At 43.6% G+C, this 23,271-nt stretch overlaps 1 protein-coding gene across 10 annotated transcripts in view; it reads left to right on the forward strand.

Moving 5' to 3' along the window:
* The window catches only part of PAK5 (p21 (RAC1) activated kinase 5), a 149,641-nt gene that overhangs the window by 118,701 nt on the left and 7,669 nt on the right, over nt 1-23,271 (forward strand). For 6 of the 10 annotated variants that reach the window (XM_034432366.3, XM_034432367.3, XM_060689329.2 and 3 more), the window contains 3 exons: nt 13,976-14,470; nt 18,609-18,742; nt 21,367-21,493. In XM_034432366.3, coding sequence (XP_034288257.2) covers nt 13,976-14,470; nt 18,609-18,742; nt 21,367-21,493 — 756 coding nt within the window. The remainder of the gene's footprint in view (nt 1-13,975; nt 14,471-18,608; nt 18,743-21,366; nt 21,494-23,271) is intronic. The other 4 variants (XM_087882310.1, XM_034432369.3, XM_087882309.1 and 1 more) reach the window with 1 other exon arrangement.

The following is a 23,271-nucleotide window of genomic DNA, read 5'->3' on the forward strand; positions in this document are numbered from 1 at the left end:
GATTTTGACTTCTTCCAGTTATATATAGCTCCAGTTTCTACCCTCTTTACTTGAGGTGATCTCTTGCAATTTGGCCCCATATTTTAAGCCATTTACTTATTTCTTTTTTTTTTATTAAAAAGTTTTATAAGAAATACAAACAATTGCCATTTACTTATTTCTTAATGCTAGTGCAATCAGTTTAGATGCCTAAATTTAAAAATATTGTGAAACTCCAGGAAAAGTGGGTTTTGCAGAATCCTAGATCCATGTCAAAGCCACTTTTTGGTACTCTTCGATAAAAGCTGGCTTAGACATTAAAAAATCAGTTATAATCAAACTGGACAAATGGAACTAAATGGATCAGTAGTCAAACTCAATACAAGTAGTCCTCGATTTACAACAGTTCATTTAGTGACCATTCAAAGTTACAGTGGCACTGAAAAGTAACTTACGACCAGTTTCCGCACTTAACGACCGTTGTAGCATTCCCCACAGTCATGTGATGAAAATTCAGATGCTTGGCAATTGACTCACATTTATGACCTTTGTAGGGTCCTGGACGTCATGTGATCCCCTTTTGCGACCTTCTGACAAGCAAAGTCAACGGGGAAATCCAGATTCACTTAACAACCATGTTACTAACTTAAGAGCTGCAGTTACTCACTTAACAACGTAACATGGGAGAAAACTCAGTTAACAAATGTCTCAGCAACAGAAATTTGGGCTCAGTTGTAATCGTAAGTCAAGGACTGCCTGTAAAGGCAAATGCGTAGGTCCATGAGAAAGTGTATTTATGACACCAAATAGTATTTATCAAGCTGTAAATTGTTAAAAAATATAATTCATGCTTTCCTAGAGTAAAGAAATTATTTAGTATAATTTATTAATATTCCAATTGAAAGGACATATGGCGCGCAGATTTTAGTGAAGTACTACAGATTCAGTTTTGAGAGCCAGTCCAGTGATTTTATTTATTTATTTATTTATTTGTCAGATTTATATGCCGCCCTTCTCCTGTAGGACTCGGGGCGGCTCACAACAATAAAACAACCCAACAATAGATAAAAATTAAATAATATTAAAAGCCAATTAAAAACCCCAAATCCCCAAGTTAAAATCCACGGCAGATCAGGGAAGTTGCTGAAAGAGCCATGTCTTTAGATCGGTGCGTAGGTCGGGGGCCGTCCGGAGCCTGGTGGGCAACCCATTCCAGAGTATCGGTGCCACCACAGAGAACGCCCTCATCCTGGGGATCGCCAGCCGACACTGTCTGGCCGAGGGGACCCGGAGGAGGGCAGCCCTATGTGAGCGCATTGGGCGGTGGGAGGTGATCCTGATTAAGGCTCCAGGCTAGAAATTAGGAGACTGTGAGTTCTACCCCCATCAGCTAAGTGACTTTGGGACAGTCACTCTCTTTTAGCCCACGACATCAGGTTCAGATGACAAGGTGGTCAGTTAATTCCCATCGCAACCAATGGATCAACCTTCAGATGATCCAAAAATGTGAATTGTCCACTTGAGAGAAAAAAAGCTAGGAAGGAAAAAAAAATGCAACTCATTCTCCTGATTCCTTTGCACAGCCTTGCTGCATTACATCAAAGAGCCATGTGGTTCACAATCCTCCTTCCATAGTCGCTGATACTACACTCTAGCTTTTGTCTGCAAACAACTAGCATTAAGTGACACACTAGCACTGAATCTGAGTTTTTCTATCACCATTAGGAGTATCATCAGTTAGTAGAGCTCTCTTTCATGTATTGGTTTAATTCTCTCAATGCTACTGAAGCCATATCCCAATGCACCTTGGTTTTGGTTTTATCATCCATAGTTAATTAAATAATGTTATAAATATTAGAGGGTCCTTAGTGCTCTCTGAGCTTGCTTCTTTTCTTGTAGATGTTTCATTACCCTAACTAGGTAACAACATCAGTGTTAGTTAAGTGATACGATGTTACCTAGTTAGGGTTAATGAAACATCTACAAGAAAAGAAGCTCAGAGACCACCAAGGAACTCCTCATTTCAACCCTGAGCTACAAATATTCTCCTTTATTGGTTATAAATATTAATATATTATAGGGAAAAAAACTGCAAGGGCTAACGCAGGCAATCGCCAGGAATCAATATTGACATGAAAACGCAGGTTCACGTTCCTGTGCACTAATATACTAGTATCTGGCAAAGCGGGTTTTTTTTAAAAAAAGATAACTTGTTCTCCTCCAGTCGGGCACGGCAGTCAGGATGGGTGGTGACTTGGCAGAGTTGCTTATTGGACCGGGTTATCTTGAAGTCGGAAGTCCCTCCTCCTGCCTGCTGACTGACAGTTTTTTCGACTCGGTCGAGTCAGGACCGGTCGTGTTTAGGGAGACTTCTGCAGTTTAAAAAAAAAAAAAAAAAAAACTAAGAAAGAGAAAAGACGCTGAAAGGACGTTTTAAAGAAGCGAGGCTGCTCTTTCTTTCAGCGTTGTAGCTGCCTAGCTCCGCTGTTGCTTCGCTAGGTGGATTGCCGGCTGGCGATCCACCCGCCGCGCGCACGAGTTCGCTCCGCCGCATCGGCCATTCCGCCCTACAGCTGAGAGGAGGCATATTTAGATCGAGCTCCGGCGGCTAAATTGAGCGTGTGACAGGATTCCGCGCCATTCCAGTGCCTTGCCGGCTGGCTCGCACTTGGATTGTAAATCCCTTTCACGTGAGCCTCTGGACAGCGGAGCAGGGCTAAAAGGGATAGCGGCGATAGCGTGGGCGCTGAGGAGCGAAGCGCGGCGCTTTGGGATAGCGCCTGTTCAATTGGCGCGTGGGCGGCCTCTACTCTATTTCAGGTGCTACGACCGGCTGGCTAGCACTTTGGCCTTATTGCCCTGCCCCTTCCATCGATCGAGCGCAGTGAGTACGTGGTGATAGTGGGGCCTATTGAGTACAGATACAAGCCGCCATTTTAGAACCTTGGACTGATTAGCCGCCATTTTGGTGTCAAGGTTGTGAAGCATTCATCTTGTCCCAGCGACCATTTTGTACTATAATCATTATGGCTGAGATTTCTAATTCTAATAAGAGCAAGAAGGGAAAACGCCACCACCATCAGCGAGACCCCGTTGGGGATGTCTCCTCTGGCTCACAAGCGAAGAAATCTAAATCGCGTTCTTCCCATGAACCACCTATGTCCAGGGATGAACAGAGGAGGCACAAGGCCATAGAGAAAGCTTGCAATAAGGCAGCTTCCTCCTCCAAAACGACTGCGCAGGATCCTTCAAACCCAGAATCTCTTCAGGCTCCTGCTAGGGACGAGGCCTTAGCAATACCCTCTTCTATTCCTCCTCTCTCTCCTGATATCTCAGTTACAGGGGATTCCTGGGTACCTGACTCAGCCTCAGTTTTTCCAACTGCCGCCCCTGTGGTAGCTCCCGCCCAAGGGGATCACATCTCTAGAGCTGTCTCTACTGGGTTGGAACATCCGGAGCTACAGGCCCCCCCAGAGCAGAGACTGGATGTCACCCCGGCCTTGGCTCGCTTAATTGCGGATTCCATAAGACAGGGCATTGCCCAGGGATTGCAAGAGAAAGCATCTTCAAAAGTTTCAGAATACCTAAGCCGCCATGCACCTTCGGTTAGTTCTCAGCCCCTTCTATCTTCTTCTCAGGCTCCGGCTAGGGCAACTTCTCCTTCTGAGAACAGCCAGGGCTCTCTGTCTGGGGAAGAAGACCAGGCAATCATAGACAATGACTTGTCGGAGGATGAGGGCCTTCCGCCTGATCAGCCTGCCTTTGTCGGTCTGTTCCGGCCCCAAATGTTTAGGTCCCTCTTGCACAAAGCCCAGGTAACCACAGGGCTGGGCCTTCCCGCAGCCTCCGACCAACCTCAGCCGGGGACTTCAACAGTTTCTTCTTCCTTATTTGACGTGCCCACGGTGCAAACCGAGATAGTCCCGGCTCCTAAATTATTTACAGAGGTTTTACAAAGACAATGGAAGAATCCGAGTACAGGGCCTATCCCTAACAGCCTAGATAGGCGCTTATTTAACTTGGCGGCGGAGTATGCCTCTCTTTTGCAGGTCCCCCCTGTGGACGCACCGGTGGTGGCCTTATCATCTCCTTCTCCTGCGTCTGGTCCCTCTGAGGAATCCCTGCGTCCGGAGGAGAGGAAGACAGAACGTACTCTCATCAAGGGCCACCAGGCGGCTGCCTGGTCCGCCCAAGCGGCATCCTCTGCATCGTTTTTTAACCGGGCTTCGATCCTGTGGCTGAAGCAGTTGCAGGAAAGGATTCCAGCCTCTGAGGTGAGAACACACCATGACATTAACAAGATACTGGCCGCAGTGGAGTTTTCTGCGGATGCCACCTTGTCTGCAGCCAGATTCTCTGCCAAGGCCATTGGTGCCGCGGTCACGTCTAGAAGGCTGCTTTGGCTGAAATATTGGCAAGCCGACGCTCGTAGTAAATGGCGCCTGGCTTCAGCCCCATATTCATGTGACAAGCTCTTTGGCCCTGCCTTGGAGCCTCTTTTGATCGAGACCCGGGATCACCGGAAGATCTTACCGGCCATGTCGCGGAGGTCGGATGGTCGTTCGTCGGGCTCCTTTCGTGCGCAGTCCTTTCGAGCTTCAGACGGCGGCTATTTCCAGCAGAGGTCCCATCGTGCCTTCCAACAACGTGGAAACTTCCAAGATTCTCAGGTCAGGCAAGGCCCCAGATACCCCCCCAAGAGAGGTCAGAGAGGCGGTAGGGGCCGGCCCTTTCGACGGTCTCGTTAGAAGCTCTTCACGAGAGGAGCTTGGGGGTCGCCTGGCCCTTTTCTCCCAGGCCTGGGAGGATACGGTTTCTGACACATGGGTAAAGAATACCATTAAATTCGGCCTTTCCCTAGAATTTCGGTCCAGCCCTCCTAATAGATTTATTCGTTGCCCAGTGTCCTTTGATAGTGCCAAGGGGCCCCTGGTCTCCGCGGCGATCCATCACTTGTTAACCATAAAAGCAATAGAACCAGTGCCTCCCTCCGATTTAGGCTTAGGGTTTTACTCCAGGTTATTTTTAGTTCCAAAGTCCTCGGGGGGCTGGCGGCCTATCCTAGACTTGAAAGCCTTGAACCGGCACATAACTTACCGCCGGTTCAAGATGCACTCCTTGCAGTCTATCTTGCTGGGCATTCGGGAAGGGGATTTTTTATGTTCCGTGGATTTAACTGAGGCCTACCTCCACGTCCCTATCCTTCCCGAACACCGTAAATTCCTCAGATTTTGTTTCAACAATAAACATTACCAATATAGGGCTTTGCCCTTCGGGTTGTCCTCGGCCCCAAGAACCTTTACAAAAATTATGGCGGCCCTTATGGGTTATGTGGCCACGCTTCCAATTAGAGTGTCCTTTTATCTGGACGATGTTTTGATCTTATCCAGGTCTTTGCAGCAAGCACACTCGGACCTATCTAGGACCCTTCAGATCCTCCAGTCTCATGGCTTTTCGGTTAATGTCGCCAAGAGCCATTTATCCCCTTCCACCCGGATCCTTCACCTGGGGGCGGTGATTGATACTAGGTCCTCGGAGGTGTTTCTATCCCCCGACCGGGTGGACAGCCTTAGAGGGTTAGCTGGCCGGGTCCAGAGCCAAGGGTCTTCCTCTATCTTAATCTTATCCCGTCTTCTTGGCAAGATGGTCTCCTCCTTTGGGATAGTCCCTTGGGCTCGTTTGCACAGTAGGGACTTACAATGGGCCCTACTGCCCTTCCAACGCTCTCACAGGGACTCTTCAGCCACGATTCTGGTACTTCCACCCTCGGTGATACGGTCTCTGTCCTGGTGGACTTCAGCAGCACTACTGAAAGGGACCAAGTTCCGAGAACCGAACCGTCTTCAGATTACGACAGACGCCAGCTTGTCCGGATGGGGAGCCCACCTGGGTCCCCACCTGGCGCAAGGCCAATGGACACCTTACGAGCAAAGGATGAACATCAATGTGCTCGAACTGCGGGCCATTTTCATGGCTCTAAAGGCCTTCGAAACCCATGTGCTAGGTCGGGACATCTTGATCTTAACCGACAATGTAACAGCCAAGGCGCATGTGAACCGTCTTGGGGGCACCCGCTCCAGGGTTCTAATGAAGGAGGCTCGGAGGTTAGGCCTCTGGGCGGAGGACCACTTAGCGTCAATACAAGCGGCCCATATCTCCGGCATTCTGAATCGCACAGCCGACTCCCTCAGCCGGGCACCAGTCGACCACTCAGAATGGTCCATTTCTCCTCGACTGTTTCAGGAAGTGACTCTTCGTTTCGGACTCCCAACGGTGGATCTATTCGCCAGTGCCACCAACCACCAGCTGCCTCGGTTCTTCACCAGGTTCCCCTGTCCCGGGGCAGAGGCGGTGGATGCCCTTCGGAGTCCGTGGCCAACCAATCAACTTCTTTATGCCTTTCCTCCAGTCAACCTGCTTTCCAGGGTAGTACGGAAGTTGATCCAGGAACGCGCGGAACTGATTCTCATCGCTCCCTCTTGGAACCGTCGCCCCTGGTTCGCAGATCTCAGATCTCTGTCAGTGGAGCCTCCTTGGCGGATCCCAGACGAACGGCTGGTTCTCAAGCAGGGACAGCTGGAACATCCAGATCCGCTCTGGTACCATCTCACCGCGTGGCGATTGAGCGGGAGCTTATGACCAGGCTTCCCCTGTCGGCCGGTGCTATTGCAACCATCCAGGCGGCACGACGAGCTTCAACCACCCGCATTTATGAAGCTACCTGGCGGGCTTTCTCCCTGTGGTGTGGAAGGCAGCTCGTATCTCCTACTTCGGCATCAATTCCCTGTGTCATCGAGTTCCTGCAGGAAGGATTAGTCTCTGGTCTTTCTCCTAATACGCTTCGACGGCAGGTAGCAGCACTTTCCACGGTCTTATCCGGCTCCTCGTCTGAGCCACTGTCACGGGACCCTCTGATTCGCCAGTTTCTCCGGGGCGCTACCAACATCCGCCCTCCGACAATCCACCGCTACCCATCTTGGGATTTACCCAAAGTCCTCCGGGCTCTTACGGGCCCTCCGTTCGAGCCTCTAAGAGACGTTTCTTTGAAATACCTTTCTTTCAAGGTCGCCTTTCTCGTGGCAGTCACCTCCGCACGCAGGATTTCTGAGATGGCAGCTCTATCCATTCGTAAGGAGCTCTGTATCTTCCACCAGGATCGAGTGGTCCTGAGATTGGATCCATCTTTCATCCCCAAAGTAAATTCTGTTTTCCATCGAGCACAAGAGGTGGTGCTACCGAATTTCTGCCCTAACCCCCGACATCATCTCGAGAAGCGATGGCATACCCTTGACGTTCGTCGCGCATTAAAAGTGTATGTTTCCCGTACGGCGACTTTCCGGCGATCGGACGCTCTCTTCGTATCTTTCTTACCAGCTTCCTTGGGGTCGAAGATTTCCTCTACCACCTTGGGACGATGGATTCGGGCGTGCATTTCGGCGGCGTATGAAGCCTCGGATCTTCCGGTGCCCCGCAGGATAACGGCTCACTCGACGAGGAGCGCAGCCACTTCGGCAGCATGGTCTACTAGAGCCTCCATTGAAGAGATTTGTCGGGCGGCTGCCTGGACGTCGCCTTCCCCCTTTGTGCGCCATTATCGCTTGGACACGTTTGCATCGGCGGATGCTGCCTTCGGACGTAGAGTCCTTCAAGGGGTCCATGCAACCTCCTAACCGAGGACCGGCCTCCTCCCTCCCGTCTGGACACATGGCTTTGGTATGTCCCATCCTGACTGCCGTGCCCGACTGGAGGAGAATGGGCGTTGGTTCTTACCTGATACGCCTCTTCTCGGACTGTCGGGCACGGCAGTCAGCCCCACCCACGTGGGGAGTCCGGTCCCGGCACTGTCTCCTCCGGGAGGGGGTTGGGGCTTCTAATGTTGTTCGTTTTTCTCCCTAGACACGTCTTACCTTTTTACTCCCTCGTCTCAAAACTGTCAGTCAGCAGGCAGGAGGAGGGACTTCCGACTTCAAGATAACCCGGTCCAATAAGCAACTCTGCCAAGTCACCACCCATCCTGACTGCCGTGCCCGACAGTCCGAGAAGAGGCGTATCAGGTAAGAACCAACGCCCATTCTGTTTTATGCTCTTAAGAGCCGCGGTGGCGAAGTGGTTAGAGTGCAGTACTGCAGGCTACTTCTGCTGATCACCGGCTGCCAGCAGTTTGGCAGATCGAGTCTCACCAGGCTCAAGGTTGACTTAGCCTTCCCTCCTTCCGAGGTGGGTAAAATGAGGACCCAAATTGTTGCTGACTCTGTAAACAGTGACAATAAACTTTGTGTGTGTGTGTGTGTGTGTTCTCTATCGAAGCACCTGGTCTACCCCAATATGGGAGGGCGCATACTGCTTCCCTTTCGCCTTTCAGCTCCAATCCAGGAGCCCTCAAGCAGTCGCATTCACGACAAACCATGCTGTGAAGCGGTATATAAGTCTAAGTGCTATTGCTATTGCTATGGGCATTCTATATGATCCTATTACTTTTTTTCATAATTTTTCTTATGTCTCATCCCCACTTCCAAAATTAAACCAAGGATGATGGAAGTTCTAGAGAACTCAAGGCCTAGAAGTCAATTATCCTTTGGCTACGGGTAATTATTCCTGACAAGGGTGGATTTTTGTTTGAACTACTTGGCTAAAAAAGCCGGTTATGATGCAGTGGCTAAGGTCCTGGACTGGAAGCAGGGAAAGAGAAGTTCCCAGTCTTCTCACACAAAGAAGCCAGCTGGGTGACCTTCGGGGAAATCACTCCCTCTCAGCCCTGATCAGCATCAAGCCAGCTGATCAACAAAACCCTTTGTGGCATTGTGTATGGATAGCTTTGCTGTAAGGCCTAGGTACCCACAGTGCAAAAGCAAGTGGACAAACAGTTGGGAGAACAACAGCCACCACTACTGAATTTTTTGGTTACCTCAGATCGCAGCCTATTGAGTGAAATAACACAAAATCCTCTCTCCTGTCCTCTTAGCAAAGAAACTGACATCCATGTGACCTGACATGGAAGAAAACAGGGTATATGTTAGAGGTATACATTGCACAGAGCCTTGTCTTAATATGTCCTCAGGCTGCCTCAGGAATGGCAATTGCTGTTCTGCTTTGACGGTGACAGCTGTAAGAGCAGCCCAACTGGATCACACAATTCTCTTCTAATGTAGCATTCACTTGCTAAACGTGACCAGCCAGTTATCTCTCAGTCTTTTAAAGCATACAAAAAAACAAGTAGTCCTTGACTTACAACAGTTCATTTAGGGACCGAAGTTACAACGGCACTGAAAAAAAGTGACTCGCCATCAGTTTTCGTACTTACGACCGTTGTAGCATCTATATGATCATGTGATCAAAATTCAGACACTGGGCAATTGGCTCATATTTATGATGGTTGCAAGGTCCTGGGTGTGTGTGTGTCATGTGATCCCCTTTTGCGGCCTTCTGACAGGCAAAGTCAATGGGGAAGCCAGATTCACTTGCTGTTTTTTTTTTTTGTTTGTTTGTTTGTTTGTTTTTAATTTGATTTATATGCTGCCCTTCTCCGGAGACTCAGGGTGGCTTACAATGTGCTCAGCAATAGCTTTCATCCTTTTGTATATTTATACAAAGTCAGCTTATTGCCCCCACAACTGGGTCCTTAATAACAACTGCAGTGATTCACTTAACAACAGTGTCAAGAAAGGTTGTAAAATGGGGCAAACTCACTTAACAAATGTTTCACTTAGCAACAGAAATGTTGGGCTCAATTGTGGTTGTAAATTGAGGATTACTTGTATGTTTGAAAGCTTCTGCTTATTGTAGTATTATTATGGTTCATCACACAGTCAGCCAGATGTTTAGACCAGACTTGGCAGTTTTATCCACCTATAAAAGTCCTTCCCCCAAGATCTATTATTATTATTATAGGTGGTTCTTTCTGGACAGTAATTGGGACCAGAATTTCCATCACTATGGTCATAAAGCATTACATCATGTGACCATGTCATGTAGAATGGCAATTCTGGCAATCCCGGTTGCCATTGTTAAGAAACTTACGTGATTGCAACTTCCGACTTCCTGTTGGCTTCCCCATTGACTTTGGTAATGTGAAATTAGCAGGGAACATTGGAAATTGTGATCACATGACTGCAGCTCACTACAATTTATTGCAAGCCAGGCACTGAGCACCCAGATTGCAGTTCTGTGACTGTAGGGATCAGTCTGTAGGGTGGGTTTCAAAAATGTTTACTACTGGTTCTGTGGGTGTGGCTTGGTGGGCGTGGCATGGCTTGGTGGGCGTGGCTTGGTGGGCGTGGCAGGGGAAGGATACTGTAAAATCTCCATTCCCACCCCACTCCAGGGGAAGGTTACTGCAAAATCCACATTTCCTCCCAATCAGCTGGGACTTGGGAGGCAGAGAATAGATGGGGGCAGGGCCAGTCAGAATTTTTACTACCGGTTCTCCGAACTACTCAAAATTTCCACTGCCGGTTCTCCAGAACTGGTCAGAACCTGCTGAAACCCACCTCTGGTAGGGATGCTGCAACCACCAAAACTCAGAGAATCAGTCATAAGTACCACTTGTTCAGCACAGTTGTAACTTTGAACAGTTACTGAACAAACTGTTGTAACCTGAGTACTACCTGTATTATTATGGTTGGTCAGACAGTCAGCCAGATATTGAAACTGGATTTGGAATTTTTTTCAACTTACTGAGTCCTTCCCAAGGACCTACGATAGGCAAATGTTGATGTTTCATGCTGTTAAAGGTATCATCACAGGATATGCCTGTCCTTATTTTTGCACATGCTTTTGCACTGTGGGTACCTAGGTCTTACAGTAAAGCTATCCTCTTCCTCTTTTCCCCAAGCAATTTTGTGAGGTGAGTTGGGATGAAAGTGATTGGCACAAAGTCACCCTTCAACAGTGGAGAAGAAATGGTACCTGATTTATAGCTACATGACCACCTATCCATGGAACAGTACTGGACTTATGACTTTTCTAGTAGAAGATATTGGCCACAGCCCCAAGACCTTTGCCTAGCTTTATATACCAGTTGTGAAACTTTTTGGACTAGGAGGCCCTGTAGATCCTAATCCATGTCCTCATCACTTTACAGAAAGACCAACCTTCTATATAAGGTTGGCTTCGAAGTTAAAAGTGTTCCAAAATGTGGAGGTCTACTTGCTAACCAGCGATAGAAGATTTGGAAGTGTTACCTCAAGTAGTGAACACTAGCCTAGCAATAACAACAGCACTTAGACTTATATGCAACTTCACAGTGCTCTAATCGGTTTACAGAGTCAGCCTATTGCCCCCAACAATCTGGGTCCTCATTTTACCCACCTCGGAAGGATGGAAGACTGAGTCAACCTTGAGCCTGGTGAGATTCAAACTGCCAAATTGCAGGCAGCCGGCAGGCAGCAGAAGTCGCCTGTAGTACTGCACTCTAACCACTGTGCTTCCGGATTCAATTCAAAGTGCTGCTTATCATCTGTAAAGCCCTCGATTTGGGCTTGGTTTCCAGATATTTGTAGGATCATTTCTCCCGGTCCACATTTTTCCATCTCTTCAACAAGGGGATGCTGAGAATTCCCACCCTGATACTGATACTTCTTTAGGACTGTCTTCACCCTTTGCAACATCTTGTCCTTGGAAGTATATGATACTCTTAACTCCCTGATCTTTACAAAGGCACTTACGGTCTTATAGTATTTCAGAGGGTGTACCAGTATTAATGATGACGGGACTGTATTAAGTTTGGTTTTTAATTTGGGGTACTATTCATATTTATTTTCACGAGCATTTCTATATTGTTTTCTGTAATATTGTAAGATGCCTTGAGGCCTATGAAATAGGTGGTGTACATATTTTTATATAAATAAATGAAGGAGGGGAACCATCTGCGGCCCCTGATTGAGTTGCCCCAACTTGATCTATGGCAATGTTTTCAACATTGTCGCTACAGAAGATAGAATTGAAACCCAAGACATCTCTTCCTGTCAAGTCCAGTTGACAAGACACTGGACCCTCGCCTCTATCCACTATCTAGAGAGCTATATAGAGAGCAGTGGGCAACCCATAGCATGCCACGGTCATGAGCCCTCTGGAGCTCATCCTCCCAAAATCCTGGCTACCAAAACCCAGCAATACAATTTATTATCCAAATTCAGAAACATTCAGAAAATGTTTTGGATCAGTTTCACAATTTGAAGAAGTAATGATGCTGTGTGCGTCTGTCTGTCTGTCTGTCTGTATTGGTACTTATCATGCCTGGGGACGGGTGTCATAGTATAGTAGAACATAAAGGGGCTAAGGACACTTATTGTTAGTAGCACCTTCAGGAAGGGGGAATTAAAAAAGAAATACAAGGCTACCCCAAATCTGAATTTTCCTGCTAGACTTTGGAAACATGAATTTAAAGGGCTTCGTCAGCAAGCAAAACTGGAGACAAGGGGAATCACAGACTGTTTTAAAGCTAAGAATAGAATAGAATAGAATAGAATAGAATAGAATAGAATAGAATAGAATAGAATAGAATAGAATAGAATAGAATAGAATTCTTTATTGGCCAAGTGTGATTAGACACGCAAGGAATTTGTCTTGGTGCATATGCTCTCAGTGTACATAAAAGAAAAGATACGTTCTTCAAGAACCATAAGGTACAACACTTAATGATAGTCATAGAGTACAAATAAGCAATCGGGAAACAATATCAATATAAATCGTAAGGATACAAGCAACAAAGTTACAGTCATAAGTAGAAGGAGATGGGCGGTGGGAACAATGAGAAGATTAATAGTAGTGCAGACTTAGTAAATAGTTTGACAGTGTTGAGGGAATTATTTGTTTAGCACAGTGATGGAGTTCGGGAAAAAACTTCTTGTGTCTAGTTGTTCTGTGTGCAGTGCTCTATAGCATCGTTTTGAAGTAGGAGTTGAAACAGTTTATGTCCAGGATGCGAGGGGTCTCTAAATATTTTCACAGCCCTCTTTTTGACTCATGCAGTATACAGGTCCTCAATGGAAGGCAGGTTGGTAGCCATGTTTTTTTCTGCAGTTCTAATTATCCTCTGCAGGATAATTTCCACCCCGCAAGGGATTAAATGAAGATGATGATGAATGTATTTCATACAATGAAATAGACGCATTTCATGACAGTGTCATTACATTCAAACTCAAAAAAAAAAAGTTTTTGCCTGGACTTTGTCCACTTTTGATACTGACTCCATAGATATTTAATCTTGCTTCTTGCTCTCTTCTTTGAGTCTGCCCTCAAACACCTCCTACCTCTTTAGCTCAGGAGTAGATATCTGTTGTCAGCCCATGTTCCTCCCCAGCCTTCTCACTGTCCAACTCCGCTGCCAGCTCCGCAGGCTGCTGGTGGACCACAACAATATCTTCTGCTCTGGTTAGAAAGTCTCTCTGACTTGACTGGAGTCTGAGGTTATACAAATCTTGAAAAGGAACCAGCCAAGGATTTCCACATGAATCAGTTCTGTTGAAAATCAGATCAAAAGTGTCTGTTCCATCAACAGCTCTCCAAAGCTTGAGGCCAAGGATTCTCCTATTAAACAATATCCCATTGATTTAGAAAGATTGGGTTTAAAGACCTGGAATCTTTTTTCAAGCAAACCATTTGTTCAACGGATTGGTGGGCCATGATACCCTGTTCCCAAAAGACGGTTGCTTGAAAGGCTGCCTAGTTTTGGCAATCAAAAGATTTAGATTCATGCTTTGAAAGCCAGTTCTCTGGAGGTCAGTTGTTTTTCTCCTACCCTTGAACAATGTCTTCTGCCCTGCTTGAGAAGACAACAAGTAAGCCTTTTATAAAGGGGCAACATCGTACTAATTGAACAAGATACCTTTAGAACATGTGTTTCTAGAGGCATCCAAGCAACTAGTAGACAGTCTGAGGGTGACATACTTGAAGAAGATTTTTTTTTTTTAAGTAAATGTTTGCATCCCTCATTAGTTCAGGAACACACGGTTGTACCAAAGACGAAATTAACTTTTTGATGTGCCTTTTTCCACAGCTGGATTATGATCGAGCACAGATAGTAGTAAGTCCACCCCTTTCTGGATCAGACACATATCCACGAGGCCCAACAAAGCTACCTCAGAGTCAGTGCAAAGCCACCTATTCAGGTAGTGGCTATCAGTACTCCGCTATCTATCACAAATTCTCTCACTTTAACCACCAGCCTTCTCTGCAGCCGAGCTCACATTATACTTCCACAGCTTCTTACCCAAGCTCCCCCAGCATCACTTCAAGTTCTTATCCTCCGCCGAGCTGGGGTTCCTCCTCAGATCAACAACCCTCAAGGGTATCGCACGAGCAGTTCCGAGCAGCTTTGCAACTGGTGGTGAGCCCGGGGGATCCTCGAGAATACTTGGACAACTTTATCAAGATCGGGGAAGGCTCCACCGGTATTGTTTGCATCGCCACAGAGAAGCACACGGGAAGGCAAGTGGCTGTGAAAAAGATGGATCTCAGGAAACAGCAAAGAAGGGAACTGCTCTTCAATGAGGTAAGTCCTTTTGGAACCATAAGAAGGTTCTTTTGCGCCCTTAATTTCTTTTCATACGGTAGAGGTAGTTCTCAACTTAACAACAGTTCATTTAGTGACCATTCAAAGGTGCAACGGTGCTGAAAAGTGTGACTTACGACTATTTTTCACAGTTACGACCTATGCAGCATCCCCATGATCGAAATTCAGATGCTGGGCAACTGGTCCATATTTATGACCATTGCTCTGTCCCAAGGTCATTTGATCACCTTTTGCAACCTTTGGACAAGCAAAGCCAGTAGAGAAGCCAGATTCACTTAGCAACTGGGTTACTAACTTATGAAGTGCAGTGATTCACTTAACCACTGTGGCGAGAGAGTTCATAAAATGGGATAAAACTCACTTAACAAATGTCTCACTTAACAACATAAATATTGGGCTCAATTGTGGTAATACGTCGAGGACTAGTGTATATCTCAATCTGAAGGCTCTCAGAGCAGAGATGTTAATGGTATATACTGGTTAGACTAGGGGTCGGCAACCTTAAACACTCAAAGAGCCACAAAGGTCCTAACCAGAAACCCCCATTCAATTCTGGAGCCGACCAGAAATCCGGTCCCCCCACCATAGAGTCTCCTCCTAGCACGGCATCCTTTTTCCTCTACCTGTCTTAACCAAAAGCCCTATCAATTGTGGAGCCGACCAGCAACAGGGGGCCGCAGCAGAGGGATGAAAGAGCCACATGCGGCTCCAGAGCCACAGGTTGCTGACCCATGGATTAGACTGTTAACTATAAACCAGGAAAACCTGATTTTCACTCGACTTCAGAATTTCCTAGTCAGTCATTATCTCTCAACCTCACTTTCCTTGCAAAGTTTTAGGGAACAGACCAGCTCTTATATAGTCAGAGTGAGGCAGACCTCTGTGCCTATACCCCACCAATGACAATACAGCATCTTGTAAGATCTTGTAGATCACCCTACCATCACTGATGGTATATAAAAGCTGTCCTCCTTATTGTTAGCACAATGACTCTATGACTCAAGAAGATGTTATCAGTTGCTGCTAGAGGAATGAACTGTTGGTGGCAGGTGGGGGAAGCTGGGGAAAAAACCTTTTTAAAACCAGCATCCTTAAACCAGTCAATCGCTTTCAGGTTCAATTCACAATATTGTCCCACAACAGTATTAAACAAAAATTCAGCAGACAATCCAGTCAGTTTCCTACATGATGAAGAATGGGGTAAGCAGCTTGCCTTTGATTCTCGTGACAAGTGTTTATGGTTTGGGTAAACCCTGACAGTGAGAATAAAATGGGAATGGGAAGAATCGTGTTAATTGCTTCGAAAAGCAAGTAGTAGAATAAAAATCGAGATGTTAAAATATCCCAGAAGTTGGACATATTCTCATTTTATATTTATTTATTTATTTATTTATTTTTCAGCTTTCTATACCGCCCTTCTCCTTTCGGACTCAGGGCGGTGAACAGCCAAAGTAAAACATTTGTACACAAAAGTTAAAATAGGTTTAAAATAATTAAATACAGTTTGGCCCATAATTTAAAACATTTCAATTCAAAACCAATTTCAAATTTTAAAAACCTCCCATAAAAATATTAAATATTAAAAGCATAAATAAAGTTATATATTTATCTTGCTTTGAATTGACCCCTACATTCAGAGCAGACACTATCCATTTGTTCTAATACCTAGAACAAATTGTAACCTTAATAAACATACCGGTAGTTTAAAGTGAAAAGCCACACACTTGCCGTCAAAGGGAAAGTTTCTGTGTGGCAGAATGGAATCTTAATTAATAGAGAAGGATTAATCAGATTCATGACATTGATTTAAATGAGTGAAATAAGTCAAATAAGTTGAAGTATCAGTTTCAGCTCAGATATGGATAGCATTCAATTTCTCACCATAGTTTTAGCAGGCATCTGGATGTTTAGAAATTTTAGAACAGTAATTACTCTGCTTTGTTTTTGTTTTTCCTGTTGACTGAGTAGAGAAGAATAAACATGAACACTAATTAATACTGTCTGGGATATTTAATCTTCACACCGTATCAGAGCAAATATTATATTATGGGGTTGAAAGTAAAGGATGATCATATATATAGAAGTCAATATGCCTTGGTTTGGCCAACTGGAACATGCTGCTGTCTTCCTGTGATTTGTTATTTTACATATTTAGGTCCAGCTTTTTAAAACGGCAAAGAATCAGACATAGATACAACTACAAATTTCATAAAGAGTTCACAGAAAGCAGTTGTCAGTACCATTCATACCAATCCAATAGCACAACAACAGCATCAGTTCTGGAGTCTTCTGAATGGACAGAGAGAGAGAGGAAGTGTTATGTGGCCACTTCAAACACAACCTGTGAACAATATAACACCGTTAATATAGTCACAAGGTTGTGACTTTTTTTCCCCTAATGCATAAGGGCAAGTCTGCATTTGACAAATTTCTCAGACAGCAATTTTCAACAAACAAATGCAGTACCTGCAGTAGCAGCAAAAAAACAACATGTTTTTAAAAATTGCTAGCGCTGGAAGAATTGGAAAAGGAACCGTGCTAGTCTATCCAGAAAGCAACATGCCATTTATGTGACTTGGAACATTCAAAAGAGTACTGTTTTGAAAAGGCTTTGTTTCTTTCTATTTTTTTTTCTGAGGTAGGGACAACATTCTTGGAACATTTAAAATGGCTATTTGGAGCTTGCAATGTACCAATGAACAGGGTTTTGCTAGTTCTAACTATGAAATATATGCTCCTCCTTGAAGTGTAGCCAAATTCTCTTCTCATTTCTGGCTGAAAGTAATAACATTTTACATGATGTTCAAACTGGACAAATGTAAATTACAGCCAACCGTAATTTACATTAATCTTTTTTTAAAAAAGAATCAAATTTGGGATACACATTTTAGTTGGCATCAGCTGAATAATAATAATAATAATAATAATAATAATAATAATAATAATAATAATAATAATAATAATAATAATAATTTTTATTGTCATTGTACGTGTATACACAGTATACCCATACAACAAAATGTACTTAACACCCAAAGACCAGGTCCAACACACATAACAATCCCCAAACACACACACACACACCACAAATTCCCCACCCCTAAACCACCCAAACATCCACACCACCGCAGACCAAGTAATGCTGTCCAACAGCTCACTGATGGTGGCCCTTTAGTTCATTGTTGAGTGCAATTATAGCTCTGGGATAAAAGTAATGAACCCCCCTCCCCAAAGATCAGCCCAGCCTTGATGCTTCTAAGATGTAGATCTGTCGTGGATTGTAGCTGCCATTTTCAAATCTGTAAACTTGTGCCATTTTCCCCCTTGGAAACCTTCAGCCCTTTCTCTTGGAGTGGGGGGATTATATTTATCACTGATGAACTACTGTACTGAGCTCTCCAGGGTTTCCGACCTACCTGAAAGATGCCTAAGACGACTGGGCCTCAGTGGGACCCTTTGCAGGTGGAATAGTTTGCTAGGCCTAGAGCAGCATCCTTGCTGCCCAGAGCAGCATCCTTCCTCTGAACTTCTCTTCCAAGGCATACCTTGTCTGCAGAACTAAGAGAAGACCGCCGATGGCATCAGATTGTCATGGTTGTAGCGTGTTGCTCAGATAAGATCATCTTATTCAGCAGAAAACAGTGCTGTGCACTTCCAAAGACCAATGTATGTCCCCCAAACCCTGCTTGTTCAAATGCAGGAGGGCTCAGGTGCAGCAAGCTTTTGCTGATCATTTGGTCAACAGATGTCAAGATCCTATTATCATCCATAGCTGTTGACAAGGCTGTTTTCCTTTTTCCTGCATGAGTGATCGTGCCTGTCCTAAATTACAGTTTTACACACCCGGTACATGTAGGAGAAACAATCCCCCCACCCCCCGCATCATTTTCTTTTTTTACCAGATTGATCTTCATTTCTATATATGAAGGAATAATTCTTCTACCTAGGCTCATTTCCAACCCCAGAATTTCATTTCTAGCCAGTCTGAACTCAGCATTCTACTGAGAATTAGCATCCAACTATGAATGACAGGATTGAACATTCTCTCTCCTTTGGCGTATATTAGCAGGGAAGCCCCTGGACTGTGTTGCCCTGTCAGCCTCTGCTCTTCTTCCAGGTTGTCATCATGAGAGACTATCACCATGAAAACGTGGTCGACATGTACAACAGTTACCTGGTGGGAGACGAGCTCTGGGTGGTGATGGAGTTTCTGGAAGGCGGTGCTTTGACAGATATAGTGACTCACACACGGTAAGCTTGTTCTGTGGCCAAGTCCTGCCTTCTGGCCATTTGATCTTTTGCAGAAAAACATCACCAAGGGAGCATTGCCAGTGCACTGTCTGTAAGATGAGGGAGCTGAAGCAGATGAGGTCTCGGTCTCTCTCTCTCTCTCTGTGCTGCAAAAATGAAACTTCCCCCAGGCAGAGCCTTGCATCAGCCTCTGAATCCCCACTGACCTCTCGTGCAAAGGGGATTCTCCGAAGGCAGGTCAGAAAGCGCCCCTTTCATTCATTCTTTCATCCTTTGCAACGCCAGGAACAAAGGAGGAGGAAGAGGGAGAAGGGCAGACTTGGGTATCTCCCATTTTGGTTCTTAACACTGATTCCCTCGACTGTTTCTATAGCAACCTTGGAAGTTACTAAACATATTTTGTGCCAGTATTGACAGATAAAACTGTAACATAATGAAGGAGAGATGCATGATGATTTGGCAGGTTTAATTTCCAAAGTGGATGCATTCTATCCCGAATCTTTCTCAAGTCCGACCTTTCCTCTGTTGAATTATAATAATATGCTGTTAAATGCATGAATGAAGTTCTTTTGGCATGCTTTAGAGCAGTTCTTCCCAAATTTGGGTGAATTACCAACAATTGGGTTAACGTGTTTTTTCTTTTCTTTCAATGATGCATGAACTCATTACCCATCACACTAAGGATATTTAAATTGACTTACAGATGGTCACATGTACTAAAATATATTTGAAAATCTCTCAGAGTTTTCCTATTAAAACAAAAATTGTTAAAATTACCAATGGTGATTCGTTGAAATGACATAAAGATCTTTCCATTATATTGTTTTTATTTTATTTAGTTATCAAATTTAGAAACAGCTCATCTCCCTCAAAGAGGAAATCTGGGCGGCACACTAATAAAATGTTAAAAACATAAAAACTTGATTATAGAAATTTAAAACACAGGCAAGGATGGTTAAAATTCAACATAATGCAGGTAGTCCTTGAGTCACGGACATTCATTCAGTGACGGTTCAACGTGACAATAGTGCTGAAAGAAGAAAGAAGATTTTCTACTAAGTGATTTTGAATAATGAAGGAAGAGCTTTGGGAAACACTGCTTTAAAGGATGAAGGCATCATTTAGTAGTTAAATACTTCCTGTATGTTTCATAATGTATCTATATCGCAGTAAATCAGTTAAAACAGTTTCCAGTAGTTAAATTGGTCTCTTTCTTTAACTAACAAAATACTATCTAACTTCCAATGACTTTATATTCTTGAAAAGCAGAGGACAAATCTGAAAGAGCAGCCAGTCTAAAAGAGCTTCGTAAGGATTAAAACATTGTTTCTGTTTACAATTTTGCTCTAGAAAGAAAAATTCAAGAGCTAAACCAGGAAAACAAACAAACAAACAAACAAACAAACAAACAAACAAACAAACAAATGTAAAGGGCATCTGTCTTAAATAAAAGACAGCCCTTTACATATGGCCACTGTAGTTGAGCTTGACACCTGTTTTATATTTTCCACTTTGAAATCAATTGTATTCTAAAATCATCCTAAAACTCTCAGCAGGCTAAGAAAGTTTAAGGCCAGATAGAAATCAGGACTGTGCAGATATACATCTGTGTATTCAGAAGTTTTCATATTGAGTTTTGAATAACAAATTGCTTTCTTCTAAAAATGGGGCCTTCTCTCATTTGCTGTATGACTTTTATTTGTGAAACAAGGGTTATTTTTAAGATTGGTTTCAGCCCACATATTAAAAATTCCCCTTACTTTCGCTAAGGGCTATTTTCTGAAATATTAGTCACCAGGCCAATATTTTGGCAGGCGTATAATTGCAAACAGATGTTTGCAGAAAAGTCTTCCTTAAATGCTGTCATTAGGATTCGATTCATTAGATGCACTCCTTGATTGCTGTTTGAACATTATAGGACCTTCCTAGAAGATCTGATTAAAGTATCTGCAACTTTTACATAAGCATCAAGTTGCTATGGGGTGAAATGTTAATCCTATTGGGTGAGCTATTTATGACCTGATAATTAGCCATTTCCACCTGAGTGCCATTGGGCATTTCTACCTGCTTATGCTCCAACTGGACATGGTCTACTCCCCATTCCATTTTTAGGGGTGCAATGACCTTGCGGCCTCAAGCTATCGTTGCTGCATCTGCCAGACCAGCTTTGTCTCCAAAGGTGACCTTCAGCCACTCATCTCAAAAACTTTGCATGTGCAGATGGGAGAAGGAAAAATACACAAGTTCTCAGGAGCCCATCTAGAGAATTTGTTACGGAAGAGATAGAGTGGATTTAGAAGGCACCAAGTTCAGTTTCTTTTATGATACATAGCATGGTAATGGACAAAACCTTTCCCAACATCGGGAAAATTTCTGTCAACCAAAGCTAATACTGCTCCACTAGACAAATCGGCTTTTTGAAATCAGCAATAACATACTTTCTAATTTGTAAGGAATCCCTCAGGAAAAAAAAAGGCTGAGTGTTTTTCATTGTTTATTTTGAGACATTGGAAATATTTTCATAGTGTTGGTTGTAGTGATGGTGGGGTTTTTTTTTGAAAAACGTATCCCAGCAATAAACGTATGATGACATTTCTTTTCCTATATCACCTGCCGAATTCCAGAATGAATGAAGAACAGATTGCTACTGTTTGTCTGTCTGTCCTAAGAGCATTGTCCTACCTTCACAATCAAGGAGTTATTCACAGGGATATAAAGAGTGACTCTATACTTCTCACTAGTGATGGGCGAGTAAGTATTTGTCATTTTTTCTGGCCTTGATTTTTTTTCTTTTTAATTGGAACCACTGTAAAGTTCAGATGACTTCGGTAACATGTTAACAACCTGTCCATGAAATGTACACTGCTTGCCTGCAGCTTCCATTATTTACCAAGAGACATGGGAAAACTTGTTCAGCCTGAATTTATACATGAACTGCCCCGGTTCATACCTCCAGCCAAATCAGACTGTGCATCAAAATCCTGACAATTCAGAATGTTGCACTAGGACTTCAATTAAAAGAAACAAACAAATGTTCTTATCACAGAGAAATATGTTAGAAACATCTAGCATGTAAAACCAAGAAAAATCAAGACAAAGATACACAAATTAAGAGTTGTTGTTGTTGTTGTTTTATTATTTTATTTTATTAGTTCAATTTATATGCCGCCCTTCTCTAGAGACTCAGGACGGCTTACAATGCGTTAAGCAATTGCCTTCATACTTTTGTATATACCTGCTTAGTAGGGTTTTTTGCCCCCCCCCCCAAAGCGATGTTCTATTTTATACAAAGTCAGCTTATTGCCCCCACAAACCGGGTCCTCATGTTGGTCCTCATGTTGTTGTTGTTGTTGTTGTTGTTGTTGTTGTTGTTGTTATTTTGTGTGGTGGCGAGATTTGCTGACACACATGCATGCAGATTTTTATAACAATTTCATTATTTTTGCAACATTTGCCAAGTGTTGCAGTAATGCACTGAAACAAATGCCCCACCAAATAAAATAAATAAAATATAATAAAAGTTGAGTAAAATCAAAACGGACAGATTCATCTATCCTGATTTGCAAATTGCATATATTCAGGGAGGATATTAAACTTACATCAAAAAGAAGAGAATACCATTTTGAATGCTTTTTGGCTGGTTTCCCCTGATTTTTGCTTAATAAGATGCACACAATGCCTCATTATGTTCATTGTCTGCGGCGCACATTTTTGTCATGAACGGTTATATAACCATCTGATTCTACCGCCCCCTTCCACTTTAAAACCATCTTTTCTATATTTCAACATGCAAAAGATGGGCAAAAGTTTCCTCCGCTCCTCCATAAAGGAAAATTGATCTGGCATTCAAAAATACCCATTGTTTTGTTTCCCTTTTATGGTATAAAAAGAACCTTTGTTTATGCCATGGATGGCTAGGCTGTGGTTTTATAAATAGTAACAATCATTTCTAATTTTTATTTGATCAATGTTGAATTAAGAAGCAGGAAAAAAGGCATGAAAAGTAATGCCAAAATAAGATAAATAGTGCCACAAATAAAATGTGAGGCACCATTTGTACAAACATTTAAAAAGCTTCCTTATTAATTATTTTGATAGCTCCCTGTTCCAATCTCAGACTGCATCCTGACATGACAAATGAGCTGCTAATCTGATCTAATCCACTTTAGTCCCATGACTCAAGGCTCAATCATTATTCTGCTTCAGGCACAGGAAGGGAGGGGGGGTCTTGATTGTTTTTGCCATGAATTGATAAATTTGTGTCAGGTATGAACCAAGCAAACTTTTATATATGTATAACATTAATTGATGGCATTTAAAGCCATCATCTCCCCCAGCCCTCAAACAAAGAATATAGGAAATTGAGGAAATCTCACACTTTTCATACTGCTATTTAGCGACAGTTTTTATCCTCTTGATTTTATTACAAGAAAATGTTGAAAGTTGGTTGAAGCTAGTAGCAGTTCATAGTAATAAACAAGAACATCTTTATTCAGTTTGCATTCTAATTTATGTTTGCATTTCTCAGT

The sequence above is a fragment of the Pantherophis guttatus genome, chromosome 1 (assembly GCF_059756535.1).
Source record: "Pantherophis guttatus breed Tessera chromosome 1, ASM5975653v1, whole genome shotgun sequence".
Classification (NCBI taxonomy): domain Eukaryota; kingdom Metazoa; phylum Chordata; class Lepidosauria; order Squamata; family Colubridae; genus Pantherophis; species Pantherophis guttatus.